Source organism: Desmodus rotundus, chromosome 5, assembly GCF_022682495.2.
Source record: "Desmodus rotundus isolate HL8 chromosome 5, HLdesRot8A.1, whole genome shotgun sequence".
NCBI lineage: Eukaryota > Metazoa > Chordata > Mammalia > Chiroptera > Phyllostomidae > Desmodus > Desmodus rotundus.
Genome location: NC_071391.1, coordinates 65,428,293 through 65,450,151, shown reverse-complemented (window position 1 = coordinate 65,450,151; position 21,859 = coordinate 65,428,293). Strand labels below are relative to the sequence as shown.

The 21,859-nt window shown below is 34.7% G+C and overlaps 1 protein-coding gene across 3 annotated transcripts in view; it reads left to right on the top strand.

Annotated features, from left to right (window-relative positions):
• The window catches only part of CEP126 (centrosomal protein 126), a 70,022-nt gene that overhangs the window by 30,433 nt on the left and 17,730 nt on the right, over window positions 1-21,859 (top strand). For all 3 annotated transcript variants that reach the window (XR_008426929.1, XM_053925074.1, XM_053925075.1), the window contains exons 5-6: window positions 10,977-11,175; window positions 14,781-16,929. Coding sequence is in view for 2 of the 3 variants with exons in the window: in XM_053925074.1 (XP_053781049.1) it covers window positions 10,977-11,175; window positions 14,781-16,929 (2,348 nt within the window). In the remaining variant the exon portion in view is untranslated. The remainder of the gene's footprint in view (window positions 1-10,976; window positions 11,176-14,780; window positions 16,930-21,859) is intronic.

Here is a 21,859-nt window from a genome sequence, read left to right as displayed (position 1 = left end):
GTTTTGCAGTTAAATTATAATACTGTGTAATGATAGTTACATTGTAATACCATATAAAGGGGACTGTTTTGGAAATATTAGCATAATGATGAAAAAGTACAAAATTTAAAGTTGGGAAGAAGACTTAAAGGAGGAGTATGAATTGTCTACTAAAGAAGCATATGTTGAGTTTAGGCATGTTTAGGCCTACAGTGTTGTAAAAGTCACAGGCCCCTAAGGAAATAGAACTTGTTCAGAGTGGCAGAACTATAAGATGTGTTGCTGGTAGGACAGGAAATGATCTTGAATGCAGATTGGGATTAGACTTGAAATGCTATGTGTGTAGCTTTAAAGCTTGAACTTTATTTTATAACTAGTAGAGAATCAGTAGAGATTTTTAAGCAGAGAGTGTTACAGTCCTCTTTATTTAGAAAGATAACTGGTGTGAATGTTGGAGAATGAAAAGGATGGAGAGGAATTGGAGGAAAGGAGATCAGAAAAAACAGTGGGATAATCCAAGGGAGAGGTTATTAATGTCTAAACTAGAATAGCAATATTTTGTATAGTGAAGAAAGGACATCTGATAAAGAATAAAAATACTTTGAATAGTTAGGAGAAAAGGATGAGAAAGAAGAAAGAATGAAAATGCCTTTCATAATACAGAGAAGTGACATAAATAAGGGTTTTAAAATGTTGATCAAGAAGAAGTACAGGAATTAGAGTATGGAGAGAATAGTGGCAGGAAAATCAGAAGGATCCAACTATGAATTTAAAAGGACTAATGTTAAAATCATTATAGTGAAGTAGAAAAGAAGGAAAGCATAGATTATGACTTTGGTATATGATGGAATAAGGAAAATGGAAAAAACAAAAAAAAGTCAAAAGAACCTGAAATTTTGATTGGGGGGATTTGGTAACTTTAAAAATAAAAAGGAGTATAATGAAAAAGAACAGGTTTGGCAAGATATTGCTAAGTTTTATTTGAGCCTTCTGAATTCAGATAAACATCTAAGTAGAAATGTATAAAAACAAATTGACCTGAAATTAAATGAGAGGTCAAGGCTATAGAAATAGATTTGAAAGTCAAGATTATATATGTTGTTTCTTAATTTTTATATGTACTTAGGTCTCCCCAACCAGATTGTAATATTTTAGAGAACAGTAGCTAAACCTTACACCTATAGTGCTTGATGCAATGCTATGCATGTTGGAGATAGTCAATAAATACTTTGAATGGAGAAGAATTACTGACAAAAGTAAACACTTCCCAAGAGTATAAACTTGACCTGAAACTTAATAAATGAGAAGGATATGCATCAGAGACAAACATTGACAAGTCCAGAAGAGGAATTAAGTAGTGTGTGAAAAGGCAGGAAGGCATGAAAGGACATGTTGTGTTAAGGTAGCTGAAAAGAATTCAATTTGCATAGCATGTACTTTCAGAAGATAGGTTCGTTGAAAAAGAAGATTTGAGTCAAATCATAAAGAGCCTTATTACAGAGTTTGTCCTAAAACAGTTACTGAAAAAACTTGAAGCAAGCATACAACATTCATATTTTAGAAATATTGCTAGAACATGAAAAAGTAGAGTAAGACTAAAACTGGGAAAAAATCAGATAAAGTGGTGCTTTAGTTAACAAAAATGATGACTGCTTGAGAGCTATTAGGAGGTTGAATCAACATGATTTGCTAACTGTTTAAGAACTGGAAGGTGATTGAGAAGAGTCAAGGATGACTATGGAGAGTAGGTATGGTTAATTAATGAATAGTGCAACCATTTATCAAAATGAGGACTATTGGAGAAGAAGCTGTTTAAGGGAGGGAGTAACAGGAAAAATCAAATTGTGGGTTTGAGACACTTATAGGATATTCCATGGTCAGTTTCTCATGGTTTGAAATCTGAGCCACACGTATAGATATGAAGGTTGCCAACTAATGGATGATACGAAAGTCATAGTTCAGTTCCCACCATTGGTAATCTTGGGTTCGGCTAAATGAACTCCCATGACTACAATAAGCAGCGTTTGGCTTCAAAGGACAGAAAATACCTCATGTCAACAGTCAACATTCTTCAATAGGAGGACTCTTCATGGCAGGTCACAAAGCATTTAAGAGTTAGATTTTTTTTTCCTTTAAATTATTTTTTTTATTTTTCAACTACAGTTGACATACATTATTATATTAGTTTCAGGTATACACCCCAGTAATTCGTCATTATATAATTTGCTAAGTGATCATCCCAATAAATCCTGCACCCATCTGACACCACATATAGTGATTAGAATATTATTGACTATATTCCCTATGCTGTACTTTACATCCCATGACTATTCTGTAACTACCAATTTGTACTTCTTAATCCCTTCACCTTTTTCACTCATCCCCACAACCCCCTCCCATCAGGCAATTGTCAAAATGTTCGCTGTATCCATGAGTCTGTTTCTGTTCTGCTTATTCACTTATTCTGTTTTTTAGATTTGATTGTTAATAGATATGTATTTATTGCCATTTATTCGCATTTTTTTCACTTTAAACCTGTTTATTGGGAAATCACTCTAAAATACATAACAATAAAAGATAATCATACTGCATGAAAGGACCTAACAGCATAAAATAAATTATTAATTTCCTTGCCTCATAGAGTATACTTTTTTTTGAGGAATGGATTTTATATTTTTTAGAGTATACTTTATTGATTATGCTATTGCAGTTTTCCCAATTTTTTCCCCTTTATCCCTCCTCCACCCTGTACCCCCCCAACTCTCCAGCATTCTCCCCCCACTTAGTTCATGTCCCTGGGGTGTACATATAAGTTCTTTGAATTCTCTGTTTCCTATACCATTTTTGACTACTCCCCATCTATTTTATGCCAACCAATTATGCATCTTCTTCTCTGTACCTTTTCCCCCTATTCCTCCCCTCCCCCTCCCCACTGAAAACCCTCCATGTGATATCCATTTCCCTGATTCTGTTCCTGTTCTAGTTGTTTGGTTAGCTTTTGTTTTTGTTGTTTTTCTTTTTGTTTAGGTTCATTTGTTGATAGTTGTGAGTTTGTTGTCATTTTATTGTTCATAGTTTTTGATTTTCAATTTCTTAGATAAGTCCCTTTTAACATTTCATATAATAAGGGCTTGGTGATGATGAACTCCTTTAACTTGACCTTATCTGGGAAGTACTTTATCTGCCCTTCCATTCTAAATGATAGCTTTGCTGGATGGAGTTTCCTTGCAAAACCTTCTCTTCTTGGCACTGGAACCCTGAGGTGGGCAGCCTGTTTTGGGGTTGGGACCCCCTCACTCCTCAAGGGGGATTTCTGCCACCAAGATATCCCTCCCAATTTTTATTTGCCACACATGGGTATGGAATTAGCCCACTCTGTGTCTCCACTCCTCCTACTAGTCTGATGTGGCTTCTTCTTTAAATACCTAGTTGCAGGACTTCCATTCAGCTAGATTTCAGGTATTTCTGAACGATGGTGGTTCTGTAGTTGTGGGAAAAGGTGAGTACCACATTGATCTATCTGCCATCTTGACAAGAAGTCTCAAAGGGCTAGTCTCTACTATGCCCTTCTCACAAAAGACAGCTCAGCTGTAAGGAAAAGATGTCACAATGGGTGGGCATATAGACACTCTGGATTAGAAACCCCTTGTTTCAAACTAGACCAATATTTCTTTTAATGGCTCCATATAAATAGCTTCCAGGTCTATGCAAGAGACATGGCCAGCCAGTTATAAAACTACCCCTCTCAGAGAAACCCAAAGCTATAGCTTCCTACTAGATACCTATGGTTTATTAACAGTCCTCCCAGTCCAGATGCAGTTTACCACTGAAGGGTCATTTTTAACATAATCAACATGCCTTATAATATAGTTTAAATCCTACTAATAATCCAGGGGAACAGCTTCAACCCAAAGCCACATTGGTCCACAGAGAAGAACATATTTTGTTAACTCTTCACTCACATAGAGATATATGTAAGATCACAGAAACAATATAAATAAGGTTATATAGAAAGTAGATATGAATATATAAGCAAAGAAGAGGGCCACATATCTCTCAAAAATTCTAACATATAAGAGACAAGCAAAGAAAGACCCTGAGAACAACAATGGGAGAAGTAGGAAAATAATCAGGAAAGCATGACGATATGGAAACCTCAGGAAAGATAGCAGTCAAAAGTGTATATTTTTGCAATTATTGGGTTAATTAGTTAATCATTAGCAAAATCAATACAGTGAAGTGGTAGAGGTAGAAGCTAGATAGCAGTGTGTTGTAGAACACATAAAAGTTAAGGCATTGCAGACAATATACTTCTAGATCTCTTACGGAAAAGCTTATCTGAAAAGGGAAGATGGCAGACAATTAAAGGGGGTTTAGAGTCCAAGGGGAATTGAGAGTGTTGAAAATTCCAAACCCTTTAGTGTAGAAGTAATGTGCATTATTGTATGCAGTTTATCACGCTCAGGTTTCTTTATCAACTGTTATCCTTTGTGTTATCAGATATTTTTAATAAAAAAGCTCTTCGAACTATGAATGAAAAGATAGGCTTTTTTGCTTAACAGTGTACAGTTTCTTAAAGTCTTAGAAGAGATAAAATATCAGAACAACTTTGATTTCCTTGTTGCAAACAAACATATAGTTATCATTACACCAAATTTGTGCTAGGACCATTGAATAACATATATCATCTTAGTTTTATGAGAAATTGTCCTCATTCTAAATTAGAAAATATAGTTTTCATATTATTATTGTAATATACTATATTGTAATAAACTGTTATAACAATGACTTCATGATATCTCTATTTGTATATACATATGTACACATATAAATGTTATATATTTGAAAACAACAGATGAATACAATTTATAGAGGAAACACTATGGTTTACTTATTAAAAAGTTCAACTTTTCTTCACAGATAATTAGCAATATTAAATGAGGTGTGTGAAAATACCTCATAAACTGTAAAATGCTATACAAATATGAGATATTGAAATGTTAATGATCAGGTATAAGGTTAATAGAAATATTTATATGTACTATTTATCACAAATATAATTAAGCTGAAAATATTCATGAGCTATTGTTACATTAAAAATATATTTTCTGTGGAGTACAAACCTAAAATGCATTGAGAAATAAAGTACAGTCATGTACCAGTTAACGACCAGAATATATTCTGAGAAATGTGTAGTTAGGCAATTTTGCCATTGTATAAACATCATAGTGTCCATACACAAACCTAGATGCTATAGCCTAGGCTATATGGTACAGCCTTTTACTCCTAGGCTACAAGCCTGTACAGGATGTTACTATAAAAAACAACATGAAATTAAATTAAGCACAAGTGAAAATGGTACAATCAATAGACACAATAAAACCCAAGATGTAAGAGGCTACTGCCAGTATAACATGGCACATGTTTTACAGTAAATTTTTTGTAAGTAAAAAGATCATTCTCTAAAATAACAATAAAGCTCTCCTCCACAGACTTCTGGTCAAGATGGAGGCATAGGTAAACACAGCTTGCATCCTTGTACAACCACAGCAAAAATTACAACTAAACTACAAAACGACTATCATCCAGAATTGTCAGAAAAGAGACCTGTATGGAAGGCCAACAACCAAGGAATTAAAGAAGTCACATTCATTCAGACCAGTAGGAGGGACAGACACACAGAACAGGTGGTCCCATACCCACATGTGGTGGATAAAAATTGGGATAGATGTATCAGGAGTGAAGGATCTCAGCTCCACACCAGACCACCCAGCTCAGGGTTCCAGTGCCAGGAAGATAACTCCCCATAACTTCTGGCTGCAAAAACTAGTGGGGGTTGGGGTGGCAGAAGCAACTGCAGGATTCTCAGGCATCTCCTCTTAAAGGGCCCACAATAGACTTAGGACTTATGCAGACTTAGTCCCTCTGGGCTCCAGCACTGGGGCAGCAGCCTTAAGGGCACCATTGGCATACGGGGATAAACTGAAGTGTCTGGCATCAGGGCAAATGCGAGGGCATAGCTTCCTCCTGGACAAAACTCCGGAGGACAGGCAGGGGCCATTGTCCTTTTCTGAGCCTTCTCCCACACAGAGCCACATATCTGAGACTCCATCAACCTGGTTCACACAGGTTGCCCCACCCAAACAATAACCTAAGGCTCTACCCCATCCAACTTACAAGCACGCTTCCCTACATTAGGCCTCACTACTAAGATAGGGAGTCAAAGCAGCTCTACCTAATACACAGAAACAAACACAGGGAGACTGCCAAAATGAGACAAAGAAATATGGCCCAAATGAAAAAACAGAACAAAACTCCAGAAAAGGAACTAAACAAAATGGAAGTAAGCAATCTGTGAGATTCAGAGTTCAAAACACTGGTTATTAGGATGCTCAAGAAACTCATTGGGTACTTCAACAGCATAAAAAATACCCAGGCAGAAATACAGGTTACACTAAGTGAAACAAAAATTTACAGGGAATCAACAGTGGAGTGGATGAAGCCAAGAATCAATCAGTGATTTGGAATACAAGGAAGAAAAAATATTCAATCAGAACAGCAAGAAGAAAAAAAGTCCAGAAAAAACAAGGATAGGGTAAAAAGCCTCTGGGACAACATTAAATGTTCCAACATTCAAATCATAGGTTGCTGGAAGGAGGAGAGAAAGAGCAAGAAATTGAAAACTTATTTGAAAAAATAATGAAAGAAAACTTCCCTAATTTGGAAAAGTAAATAGATATACAAGTCCAGGAAGCACAGAGAGACCCAAACAAGTTGGACCCAGCGAGGACCACTCCAAGACACATCATAATTAAAATGCCAAAGGTTAAAAGTAAAGAATCTTAAAAGCAGCAAGAGAAAAGCAGAGAGTTACCTGCAAAGGAGTTTCCATAGACTGTCAGCTGATTTCTCAAAAGAAACTTTGCAGGCAAAAAGGGACTGATAAGAAGCATTCAAAATGATGAAAAGCAAGGACCGACAACCTGGATTACTCTATCCAGCCAAGCTGTTATTTAGAATGGAAGGGCAGATAAAGTGCTTCCCAGACAAGGTAAAGTTAAAGGAGTTCATCATCACCAAGCCCTTATTATATAAAATTTAAAGGGACTTATTTAAGAAAAGAAAGAAGATCAAAACTATAAATAGTAAAATGACAACAAACTCACAACTATCAACAACAGAATCTAAAAAACAAACTAAGTAACAGAAACAGAATCATAGATATGGACATCATTTGGAGGTTTATCAGCTGGGAGGGGGAAAGGAGAGAATAAGAGAAAATGTGCAGGGATTATGAACTACAAACTGGTAGGTACAGAATAGGCAGGAAGATGTTAAGAATACATAAGAAATGGAGTAGCCAAAGAACTTATATACATGACCCATGGACATGAACTAAGGGGGCGATTGCTGGAGGGAGTGGGAGATACTGAGTGGAGGGAGGCAAGGGGGAACAACTGGGACAACTGTAATAGCATAATCAATAAAATATATTTTAAAAATATAAATAAAAGAACAATTAAGAGTATAGTATAGTAAATACATAAACAAGTAACAGTCATTTATTATCGTTATCAAGGATGATGTATTACACATAATTGTATGTGCTGTACTTTTATATGACTGGCAGTACAGTAGGTTTATTTACACCACCATCAGGACAAACACATGAGGAATGTGTTGGGCTAAGATGATACAATAGCTACAACATCACTAGATGACAGAGAGTTTTTATTTCCATAATAATCTTACAGGACTACAGTCATATATGTGGTCTGTTGTTGACCAGGATGTCATTATGTAGCAATAACTGTAATGCCAAGAAACAGGGAGCTCCAAAGAAATGGGGATAGATCAGCATTTATAAATAATTGTTCTAATATGGAAAATATTAATATTAGATAAAATAATTTAAGATGTTAGTAATGTGGTAATCTAAAGGAAAAATTATATGAAAAAAAATGAAAAGCATTCAAAGCCTAAGCCTCAAGAAAAAGCAGATAATGTGTTCATATGAAAATCAAAGTTGCCTCAGGAAATAATGAGATACAAGAAGGATAATAAGGGACTTACTTACATTAAACATATAAGTAATCAGCTTTCCACCACATGCAAATCTTTATCACAAAGATAATATACTTAACCCTTCTGGTAGATAGATGTAGGGTAAAAGAAGCTACATTTACCCTCACGTTTAATTTTTATACTTTAAATGATGTTGTTCGATATCTATCTCCAATATCCATGTATTTGTGGTGAGACCATTAATTCTAAAACACATGCTACACTGAGAAATCTGGCCACACCTGAGAAGTGGTCTATTGGACCCCTGTTTTCCCTTTGTACTAGATAACCTGGTTCAATGCAAACCAGATTATCTAGCCTATATTCATTACCCATGTGACTATCAGACTTCCAAAAGGTGAAAATGGTGTAAGAGCAAGGAATGAGAAAAGGGGAACCTGAATAAGCTATGTACCTTTCTTAGCCTGTATGAGAGTACACTGATTGAACAAAGATCATGCATGGACCCTAAGGACAAAAACTAATATTAATAAAAAGCCTAGAGGTAGCCCAATGTACCAAAAAAACATCTTAATAAGGCTGTCTCTCTACCTGCCTGTCCAAATGCTTTTCCACCTGTGCAGATCCATTCCTGCCTGTGCAGCTGTCTCCACACCTTATCCCTACTTCCCTGATCAGCCGTCTGTTTCACGGGCCCCACTGCTATCCCACCATTCCCAAATTCTTCCAAGCTATCCAACTGTTTCTCCCACCCGCCAGCCCCATATCCTGCCTTTCCGTCCATCTGTCCCCTCTACTCTTCGGAAGACCTTTTTACCAGCCCCATTATTGTCCTACCCAATTAAATACCTTCCTCGCCCTCCAGCCCCAGTTACTCCCAGCTTTTCTAGCAGTTTTCCTTTTCTGCCAGCCCCAATTCCTTCCGGCCCACCTGACCATTTACCACAGCCTCCCCGAAGTTCCCCAACCATTCCTGATTCTGACTCCCAAAGCAAGTTATTTTACAAAACTTTAAGGCACAAACATTTCCTTCCAGCACAACATTGTACCCCAGCCACTCTAATGCCTGCCCTTGTTCACCGTTCCCTTCCAGCTCACCTGGTTGTTTCCCCAACCCCTTTGGAAGCTCTCCCAGTTTTGAAACCTTCTAGTTTATTCAGTCGTCCCTCTCATCAACTGGTCCCCACTCGTTCTTATAGCACTTCATTGCCTGAACATCCTGCTAGCTTAGAACCTTTTCAGTCAGTCCAGCAATCTCTTCCAGAGACCACATTATCAAATCTTCCCCAGGCCTTTGCAGACCACCCACCTGCCTCAATTCTCTCCCATCCACCTCCCTGTCATTCTCCATCATCTTCTTTGTCTTTGTCTTCATCTTCTTCTCCTTCTACATCCTCTTCTTCACCCTCTGTATGGCGTCCTTCTTCATCCATTCCTGCTTCTCCTTCACCTTCTTCCTCTTCCTCTCCATCCTTACCTCCCTCATCTATCCCTCTTTTTTCCTCACCTTTGCATTCAACTCCCTCTCCATGTTTACTTCCCACTTATTTAGATTTTCCCTCTCCAATTTCTCCTGTATCTTCTTCCTTTATGATTTCTTCTTCCTTTCCCCCCATGCTTCACTCTCCCTTTCTTTCTACCTCCCCAACTCCTTTTATTCCAATCCATCCCTTTAATCCTCCTCCCTGGGGGAAGAAAGTAGAGAAGAGAAGAGAAGCAAGTGGAGTAGCGAAGAAAGAAATAGAGAAGAAAAAGTTGAGAGACGACAACTGTAAAGGTAAATAAATTGAGTTTATTAGATAATTTTGTAGATGTAGCAATATTTTGTTTGGGAAGGGTGGCTGAAGGAAGGAATATGTAAGACTAGAAAGGCCTAAAATAAAGAGACAGAAACATACTTTCAGTGTTTAGAAATTTGTGTTAAATAACTTCTTGTCACCCTGATTTCCCTGTGGTCACAAAAAGATAGTCAGGAATCCAGTACTCATTGACCCAGACTATTTCAGTTTGTCCAAATAAAGATATATGTGGGTATTGGAGATAGGTATATGTCGCATACCTCACCTTCCAAAACATTTGTGTCTTCATTGACTTGAGTAATTGAATTCAAATGAATTAGAAATAAATGCCCTTGGGATTCACACTTATGGCCCCAGTACAGCAGCAGTCAGCTTTTTTATATACCTTATCCCCATCCCACCTCCACCCAAAACCTTCCCTTTATTCTTTGTTTTTCCTTATGTACATATGCTGAAATGTAACATGCTATAAGTTTCTAGAAGATGCAAACTTTTAAAAGAAGATGATATCATCCCCTGATGATTTGGGGGTGGCATTTTGGCACACTAAAAGTAGACTGTACATTAAAGGTACCCTCTGTGACATAAAAAAAAAAAACATGCTTATATATGGGATACAACTAAAAACAAATGTATGCAAGACTCCTCCATGGAGTAAGATCCAAGCACCCAAACCTAGTAAACTAAAATGGAAATTCCTGCCTAACCTGACAATCAATTTTTATATTTTCTACCTGCCTGAATCTTCGACTAACTTTATTAGAGTTATAGGAATAACTACCAGCCATGATTTCAACTTAGAGCTAAGGGTAATGCAAATTATTATTATCCAGATAGGAAAGCTCTTAAAGAACTGAGGACTGACTCTACATATCTAAAGGAATTCCTCCTATATCCTTCCTAAACAATACAGGAATTAGATTTAATAAAGCCATGAATAACTGGGCATTCCTACATGAAGGTGGAGTCCTTTATTAGAACTATAATCCCACAACCATTTTTATTTTACTATTGACTGCCTTAAATTCCCATCCTAATATGTCTATATGTTTCTCCAATATCCGTATATGTGGTTATCTGGACACACACACTACATGAATGTGTCATTTACGTGTATATAAAAAAAGTTAACTTTATTTCAATGTACTAAGCATTTTTGTGTATGGTTCACAGAGCTATAGATAATACTTTACCTTCATCACTATCAAAAAATGATCAGAAGCATCAGGAACATCTCTTATCCAAAACCAATTGTGATAAAGAAATGAAGGAAAACAGAAGGACAGACTTGGCTGCTAACAAAGATGCATTCCAGCTTAAACTAGTGGAAACTCAGAAACTCCTAGAAGATCAGCATCTAAGCAGTTTGCAAGTATGAAACTATAAATATGGTATTAATATTTTAAGGTCTAGTAATAATTCTGTCCATTTTGCATTGTTTTCCACTAAAGAAATGTATGCCATTTGCCAAGTTTAGGCCATGAGAGAGAATGTGAATGAATCAGTACATATTCATCACAGATACCAGAAAAATAATTTCTTAGATTTTTACTTACCCTTTATTCATTTTTCTCTCTGCATTCTCTATTCTTTTTTATCTCATATTCAGAAAAATATTCTTTATGAATGTTATTGTCTGACAAACATGAAAGCTATTTGAAAGTACAAAATAATACATGTTGCTGTTAGAGATTGGATTATAAAATACAATCTGAAAATTATAACACATGTGGACATTAGTTTCTTAATGAAAATAGGGTACAATTGGCTGGAAATGGTGTTTCTATTCTATCTCTTAGGGCACTTGCTATGTTATTATCCCGCCAATGAGTGGGGTTTAAGCTGATTTTCCTGAAATGTTCATGCACTTTATTTTTCATAAGTAATTATATACATTTATCAGATTCTTAGTAGGCTGATATCAAAATTAAATTCCTAACTTTATCCTGATTCATTCACTTGCTAAGCAATTGTGGCAAGGATAAAATAGCAAAGTGGGTAACTTCTTCAGGCTATGATAAACTACTTTCCTGCCATAAATAACTACAATTCTGAGTGATGTGTATGAAACAAATGTTTTTAGACATTAGATGATAGGTAGTACAGGATATGGTCTTGGAAAAAAGGGAAACAAATGAGATAAATCCTATGATCATATAACCTTCTTACCTGGACATATTCTCTGGATAAGCCTCAAAAAATTCCATGGGTTACCCAACTGCCTGTTAAAAAAAAAAAAAGAAGAAGAAGAAGAAACTTAACACTCTCTTAAAGAAGACTAAAATCTAGACACATGACATAGTGCTCTCAATGTCCAACATTCAATCACAACTTATTAGACATGTGAAAAAGCAGGAAAATATAGCCCATAAATAAGAGAAAATTGGTCAATATAATCAGATGCAGAAATGATAGAGATGATGGAATTAACAGGCAGGAATTTAAAACCATTTTTATAAACATTTTCAAGGAATTAAAGTAAAAAGGAACATAATGAAAAAGGATATTTTAGAGGAACCAAATAAACCTTCTAGATCTGAAAAGCATAATATTTAAAATGAAAATTTCACTGGATGGGCTTAACAGTGTAGGCATTACAGGAAAAAAGATCAGTGGACTTGTAGACATGGCAATAAAAGTCATCCAACTGAATCTCTGAGAGAAAAAGACTAGAAAAAATAAGCAGAATATGGACCTGTGAGACCCTATCAAGCAATATAGGATATGTTTAATTAAAATCCCCAAAAGGGGGGAGGGAATATTTAAAGAAACAGTGACTAAAAATGTTTCAAGTTTGATAAAACTATAAATCCACATATCCAAGAAGCTCAGTAAACTCCAAGAAGGATAAGCAAGTACATGTATGAATACACACACAGGCAAACACATCAAAGGCACATGAAAGTCAAATTAAGTGAGAAGAGAAAAAGATAAATTACATGGGCATGAACAAAGATAAGGTGGACCACTACCGTTCAAGCCAAAAGACAGTGAAACAACATTTTCATAGTTCTGAGAGAAGAAAAAAATGACCAACCCAGAATCCTGTATCCAACTAAAATATCACTCTGAAATGACGGCAAAATAGGCATTTTCAAATAAATAACAACTGAACACCAGTGCACTACACCAGCATCTGCACTACAAGAAATGCTACAGGAAGATTTTCAGGCAGAAGTATCTATTGGGACAAAAAGCAGATTAGTAGTTATTTCAGTGAGTAGGGATTGACTACAAGAAGCATGAATTAACTTCTGGCAGATGGAAAAGTTCTATATATTGTTTGGTATGGTGGCTATTGGTGAAAAATTGATCAAAATCCATTCAACTATACATTTAAAATAGATACATTTTATTGTAGATAAGTGTCCTCAATAAAATTGATTTAAACACAAAAAACACAAAGCATGTTAATTCAAGTACAATTTATATCAGTAACTTACAAGCAAAACTTGAAGCTTATCATGTTCCATTGTTTAGTGGTGAGAAAAATTCTGGGAAAAAAAATATAGTTTAGTGAAATCAGAAGTTACTGAACTTCTTTTGAGATGCTTTGGGAGATGAGGCCATTACAGGCCTGTTCAAATGGAAATTTTAGAGCCATGGACATCATTCATTTAGAAGGACCTTCTAACCCAGATTTCTACATCTCATTATATGCAATCTCAAAGGAAGTCAGTCCTCCAGGACTTCTAGTTTCCTTATCATTATTAATTAAAGTAACTCAAATTTCAAAAACAGGCATTGAAGGAGCTGTGCTCTGTTTTGTCCTCATAATTAGATTAGATTAAAGTGACCAACACTTTAAAAAGATATCGCAGTACTGAAGGATGTGATGGGCAGGTGCCAAATCCTAGTAATAGCAAACTTTTACGAATTCATTTTCAAAACTTGCTTCACAATAATATATCAATCAGTAAATATTAACTATGCAAATGAAAATACTTCTATAACTGATTTTATTGATTTTTTAGTTTATTTTCTGGGCTATAAAAATAATTATTTTGGTTTAATATCAGAATATTTAACTTTTATAAAATTTGTGAAAAATCTTACAGAACACTAATTTTCTTTCTTTGAGTCCATCTAACTTTTTTACTACATTTACAATTTAAAGTCTCCTTGAATTTATTTCTACATATGTAATACAAAATTAGTGTATTCTAGATGTATGTAAGAAATTAGAAATATTTTAAAATATTAACATACTTTGTAGTGATAATGAAATTTTATTAAAGACTGATAAAGTCCATGAACATTCAGTGAAATAGTTATGAGAATGTCTATGGGATTTACAGAAATTATTACTCTGCTAAATCTCAAAAAAAGAGCCCCTAAAAATCAAGTTTTCAACCCTAAGTCTATATTAGAATTATCTGGGGAATTTAAAAATAATAATACCAATGCATGGAACCCATCCAAATATTAAGTCAGCAGGACTCAGGCATAGATATTTTTACAAAGCTTCTTATGTAATTCAAACATGCACCCAGAGTTGAGAACTCTGCTCTGTAGACCATGACATTAATTTTTATTAAAAAAATGTAGCCTTCCAAAAGGAAATTCACATTAAGATCATAGAGCTTTTAGAAGCTTCATTCAAGTCCAGTGAATATTTCAGGAAAAAAATACCATTTGTAAATAACATTTTCAGGATTTCACATGCTGTTATGAAATCTTCACACTATGAATGTAATAGCAATAGCAAAATTATTTTCTAAGCTATAACTGGCTAGAACAATTGGGTAGTTACCTTAGGCAACAAATTTATTATTAAAGTCTTTGTTAGCTCCCTCTTTTTCATTCTGAAGAGTGCTCTAGGGATATAGACTATTTGTATGTTACACTGTAAATAATCGTATTACTGTATTTTACATCCAAGAAGAAACAGGCTCAGTAATAACAATGTATTGAATGATAAATTTTGGCATTTAAAAAAATTTCTAAGCTATAAAACCTTGTTCCTTTTTCTTTCAGAAATTTTGTGATGAAGTTTATCAGATAACAAATTCTGAAATCCTCTCAAGTGTAGACAGTCTTGAGGCTGGAGAACATGAAGAAATCTATTTAACACTTACTAATAAGGAGCCTTCCACATCAATTCAGCAGAATTCTATTTTCCTCAAATCAGCAAATCTACAATCAACTGATCTAAGCTGCTTTGATGAAGATAAACTGTCATTCTCTAAAACTCAACATATAAATAATTGGCTAATAAATTTAGATGATGCAAATACTCAAAATGCCAAACCTTTCTCAGATATTTTAAGTAAACCTACTGTACTACCTTCACGTGAATATTTTCGTAGTAAAGAACAAAATACATCTGCTCTATGTAGAACTGTGGAAAGAGCTACAGATACTACCAATAATCTAGTAGGCTTTGTATGTAGTCCACCCATATTTATACATGATAAAAAAAGCAAAAAGACCTCTGAAAACAGCACTATGAGGACAACTGACTCCTCTTCTGGGGCATTCAAAAGGGAGAGCCCTTTCGGTTCTGAGAGACCAACATTTAAATTCAGCAAATCCTGGGACACTCCAGATTGTCCAACTCAAAAGATGGCTACAATTTCAAACAGTGTGAAATATTCTGAATTAACTCAAGAAAATAGAACTACTTCAACTCCTACTTCATTTGTACCTGTGGCAACATCTTTATTTTTGTCACCTCATACACAATCAGCTAAACCTTTACCAAAGAATAGTATACATATAAAAGAAATTGACCCAGTGCAGTGTTCTGATAAATTAGGAGAATTGAAAGATGTTAAAAATGAAAAGATAAAATATTTTAATTGTAATAAGGAAGAATCGCCTTTATTTTCAGACAATTTTCCAGCTGCCTATATACCTCACAACTCGGATTCAAAAGATAAAAGACAGAAAGTAACTAAAACATCTGCATCATTGTCTAATATAATTTCTAATTATGACTTAGTTGGTCAGCACAAGAAAATGAGATACAATATTCATGAAAGAAGCAGTGTGAGGTTTCTTAAAAGTATTTTAAAAAAAGAATCTAAATATGAACATGATTATTTTGAGGCACTAGTTATAAATCAACGCTTTAAGTTAGGAAATGAAAAAGCAGAAGCTATTAGAGATAGTATTGAATTAACAAAAGAAAAAGGAAAAAGTGCAGAAGTTCCAAAGACTATTAAAAAACTGAGGTGGTTTGATGAAACTGGAGATACAGGAAAAAATGCTGAAGATAATCATTCACTGGAAAATAGAATAGAAATATCTCAACAGTGTTCTCAACCACTGCACATTCAAACTGATAGTGGTACTGCCAACAATATACTTAGTGTTCCTGCTTGTACTGTAAACTCTACTAACACAAAAAAGCCCATGGGTGATTCAGTCTCTGAAAATGTTGCTGCTTTAGGGGGGTCTGGAACTAACCATGCATCTTTGAACTGTTCTATACCTTCAGATTTTAACATTGCTAAACAAGCCTGGTCAGCCTCAGAAAAAGAGGAAAGTAAATCTCCTATACATAGCGGTAATTCTAAAACTCAGAAAGCTAATCTACAAAGAGATAGAGCAAAGGTAATTAGAACAAAATCTGCTAAAGTTCAATCGGGGTTTGTATATCCAAACAGAAAAGGCACAGTTATTCAAACACAGTCTGCAAGCAAAGCCAACACATTTTTACAAGCTCAGGGTAAATTAATTGTACCTCATCCTCCTAAATCTCCATCAAATACTAGGAGTGATAAAAATATACAAGTATCTCCGTGCCAGTCAGAAATGCCTGAAAACTCTCAAAATGTTATTACAAATAACTATTTTAATTCAAAACATGTGCTTCCAACAGAACACAAGTTGAATCAGTGGAATAAAGAACGTAATCTTCCACTCTCACATGTTTATTCTGACTCAGTCACTGTGATGCCATCTCTACCATATTGTTCTTCTGAGTGCCACACTTTGGCAAAAATAAATTATTCAAATGGCACTGAAATTGTTGCCCACCAAGATGGAGCATTATATTGCACCCAAAGATGTCCTGTTTATGAAGAAAGTCATCACTCTGTGGCTTTTAGACCTATTGAAGAATCTGTTCCCTCATGGAAAAGACAGCATAATATTCTGAGTCAAAATGAGAAGGCTGCTGGTAAGAATAAATTTATATATTTTTATAGACAAAATGTACATTTAAAATTCATGTGAAAATTTTCTTGTTAAGGTATAGCAATATATACTTTATAGATACTAATGTTAAATAATAACTTCATAGAAACAACATTTTCCTTACTATTGTATCCTTGTCTATCAAGAAGCGGAAATTTTTAGTTGAGCAACATTTGCTCAACTAAAATCAGAAACTTGTGCTAGCCTCCATTTTTTCCATGACTTTTCTTGTTAGTTTAAGAGTGGAAGGACAAAGAATAGGGTCTAATTCTTATCCCATGTCATTCTGTCATCACCCCCAATATTACAGTCAAAATGTCTATCAAGTAAGCAAAATAATAAACAGTAAAAATGTTTAAATTATTCTAAATAAATGGATAAATGTTTTAATGCTTTCCTTTACTTTTTTAAATGTTTGTTAATTGAGTTATTATAAGCTAATGATAGGTGTGCCAATCCCTTCTATCCCCTTTCAGAAAGAATGGCAGCTCTACTGTTATGTTATATATGTTTGTTTTCATATAGAGAAAAAATGATAGCATTCCTTTAAACATTTTTGAAAATTATTTCTGTACAGAATGTCATTGCCCTTTGTCGCTGGTTGATGCCTCATGAAGCTACTTTCCTCTGAGGGAATGGACCCATAAATTTTTCTACCAGTGGGAATCAGTTGCCTGCTGAACAATAGATAGGACTTAGAGGAGGGGTGGGGAGAAGAGGGGAGAATCAGAAAAGCAATGCTTTCCTTTTCCCACAGATATGAATAAATATTGAAGAGGTATAAATTGGGAGTTAATTAAAAATTGAATATTTAAAGTCTTCAATTAGACCATGAGATTTTAAGAACAAGGGACTTTTTTGTAATTTATCACTGCATCCGCAGGTCTTAACTGTGCCTGGAACTTAACAGACACCCAAACTTCTCTTGAAGGGAATGGGCACAAGCCATATTGGCAGACGGAAAGCTTTAATCTAAAAATCTTCACAGTATCTACCTATAAAAACCTAGATTAAAAAAAATTGTATCTCTCACTAGAGTGGAATCACAAAGGAACTCTTCCACTGTCACACATTTGCTCTAACTCACTGTGATGCCATCACTTTTTATCCAGCCATTTCACAATGTGACTTCAGTTTTCATACTGCCTCTGAAAAATGAAAGCATCATACAGATTTAACATTCTAAAGTGGCAGTGACAGATAAATTATGATGCTTACCTTTTTTGAGTTCCTCCTCTGTGCCAGTAACAGTGTCAAGTGTTTTATACTTATTGTCTCATTTATAATTTCATGACAGTCCTGAGAAGCAAGTATTTTTATAACACCATTGGCAAAAAAGGAAATACATTGCTCAAGGACAAGAACTAGTAAATAGCAAAATTGGTATTTTAATCTAAATATTTATGACCCCAAGTTTTTTCTACTAAAACTATATAATAAATATAGAAAATTTTATATATATTAAGTAAAATTTATATCAGAGTCTAAGCTGATCAGGAAAAAAATTAGGAAACATAGTTTGCCAATAGCTTAAGCATAAATGCGTAGCATATTAAAGTTATATTTTCATTCTCTGATAAAAAATATATATGTTTGTCTGGAGAAACCAATATTTAATCAGATGAGATAGCTCTTAAGGATGTTTGTATAAGAGACAATGGAAAATTTAATGAATTGTAACATTTTTCAGCCATGTTTTTAAAAAGATAGAAGTATTCAAACTGTTCTATATATCTATACTCCATAATATAGTGATTATACTTAGAAAATCTAATATTAACAATACTAAATAATTTGTACGTTCAGTCAAACTTATTTTTGAAAACAATTTAAATACTAAGCATTGCAAATGAACCCTTTACTAATACTGGATTATAGTTCAATGAGCATCTGTTCATTTTTTTTCCTATTCTCCTAATTACCAGGTGATTTTTATTCACACTCAATGTATCCAGGGTTGGAAATTATGGAGCATCTTCTTCTCCATTAGCATTTCCAGAACTCTCAAACAAAACTCTTCAGTAAAAACTTGATTCCCCTGAGGCCCAAGCCATTCAACTATACCACCTCCTGACCTCTCAAGTCATTTCTTCCCTCAAAGATGACTTTGGCATCTGATTCACATTCTACCTTTCTGTGCAGTCTTTGCCAAAATACTGCTGATTCAGCATTTATGTGGATGAATCATCCAACACTGATCTCTCAATTCTTTCTCATCTCTAATGATTTTCTGTAACATTCTGCCTCAAGTACCCATTCCCTGTGCCATATCCTGGATCTTGTCAACACCCATAACTCCTCTACATCTAAAATCAGTAATTCAGTTTACATCCTCCTCTCTGACTACAGTATGGTATCTGCACAAGCGTGTTTAGACCATTAAATAGAATACAGTCTAGAAACAGACCCACATATTTTAGACCTACATGCTTGATTTTTGGCAAAAGTGATACTGCATAGCAGGGAGAGAAGACTTGTCTTTTCCTTAAATAGTGCTAAGTCATTTAGATGATCATATGGTATTAGTAAATTGACCCTTAACTTACACCATACATAAAACTCACTTCCAGGTAAACTGTAGATATAAATATGAAAAGTGAAAAATAAATGCTTCTAGAAGATAACACAGACTTTAGAATGGGCAGGGATTTCTTACCCAGACATAATAACACTAACCATTAAGGAGAAGATTGATAAATTGTACATTAAAATTAGAAATGTCTTTATCCAAAAATACCATTAAGATATTGAAAAGGCAAACCACGGAGTGAGAGAAGATATTTATAATATATAATACTGACAAAGAGCTCATATCCCAAGTACATAAAGAATTCCTATAATTAATAATAAGATAACCCAATTATATCAGTCAGAGTGCAACCAGAGAAACAGAACCAATAAGATATATTAGGATTTATTGCAAGGTATCAGCTTCTGTGGAAATAGGGGCTGTCTAGTCAAGTCTGAAATTTTTTAGAGCAGCTTATCAGGAAAGGAGGAGTAAACTGAAATTTCTATCCACAAACAGAATTTTTTATTCTCTCAAGGAAGCCTCAGTCCAGCTTTTAAAGCCTTTGAACTGATTGAATCAGGTACATGCACTATTATTTAGGATAATCTCCCTTAACTTAAAGCAAACTGATTATGGATTTGAATAGCATCTATAAAATACCTTCACAGCATCACCCACATTAGAGTTTGATTGAATAACTGAGGACTGTAGATTAGGTGACACATCCAAAATACCATCACACTGTTTTTTTAAAGCCAAAATATTTAAATGAGTTTTTCACAAAAGAGGATAGCCAAGCCGACAATAAAGCTCAGCCTCAGTCCTCAGAAAAATGGGCATTAGGACAATTAGTGTACAGGTTTATTTTTATTTTTGGTAGTAAACCTATCATAACTAGGGTTTTTATTGAAGGCTAGAGATTTGGCCACTGCAAACTATATTATTTTTGCAAAAATAGCAAGTTTTTCAGCTATTATATTAATTAGTAGATAGTATTTAAGATCATGTATGTGAGTGGAATAATACATAGTTTTAAGCATATACTATATCTGTTCCTGGGATCAGTAACATACAGTCTCTAAAACTGAACATCTACACAAAGAACAGTAAAGCACAAAAACAAATAATTCTATTACAAAACAAGGAAGTATAAAAATGTTAGTAGGCCTTGCCTCTAGAAGATTTATGAACAGGCTGAAGGAAGGGAAAAATTCTTGATTTAGCAATTATATAGCCAAGTTAATTTTCATTTAGGGTATTTTTAAAGGTCTTCAAAAACGCAAAGATAGGGACTTCATAAAGATAGGGAAGACAGTTCCAAGCACAGAAAACAGTCTGAAAACTTTATTGCTGTCCAGATTATCTCACTAGAAGCTGTAACATTTAGAACATCTAGCATCTATCCTTATTTAGCATTCAGCACACCCACGTAGGTGGGAACAAACATAATGCAGTGCTTTCTGTAGGTGATGACTTATGAGTGGATTGTGAAATCAACCTAGTAAGTGGTAACCAGATTTTTTAATGAAATACAGCTTTAGAATCAGAATGTTCTAGAATAAAAATTACCAGAGTACATCATATATTGTAAGGGTAAATATGTTTCACAAAACTATATATGCATCCTGGTTCACAATGCAAGGTGTGTTTCTTTCTGTGAGCCAGTCAAATCAGAATGAAAATTACTAGCGTGGAGGGTGAGAGCTAGAATTTTAGATTTTAGAGATTTAACTGCTTGAAGCTAAATCCCAGATCTTGCCCTTGACTGGCTCTGTGACCTGAGGCAAGTTATTTATCCTCTCCTGTGCCTTAATTTATTCCTAACAATAGTGATGATAATGGTGCCTATAGCTTTAGAACAGCCTGGGCAATTATAAATGCTCAACAAATATTAAGTAGAATTATGTTACTATTTCTTACTCTTATTATTACTTCTTACTCTAAAAGATCAGATGTTCAGTTACTAGCCAACTTTCTTAAAAGTTGAAAGCTTTTGTGTCTTTGTTATTATATAGATTAGAATGACATACAGTTATATGTAGTTATAGTTGTATATGTATAGTTACAGTATATGCATATAACTATATACATATGTATGGCTACAATATGGAAAATATATAATTTAGCTATAGTAACTAATTGGATTCAATATTCACACTCATGTTGTCTAGTACATAATTTCAGGGCTAAAAATATTTCCATTTTTTATCTCCTACCTGGACTTTTATCGCACAAGTACACATACACACTCCCATAGTACTTTTCAAGACATTTGTGTGCTTACACACACACTCATATTCTGTGCCCCGGACTACTTGAATTTTCTACCTTTCAGCCCCCCCAAAACTTCTTAACATCTTCAACATTGTTAGTTTGTGGCTTTGCACATGATGTTCTTTTT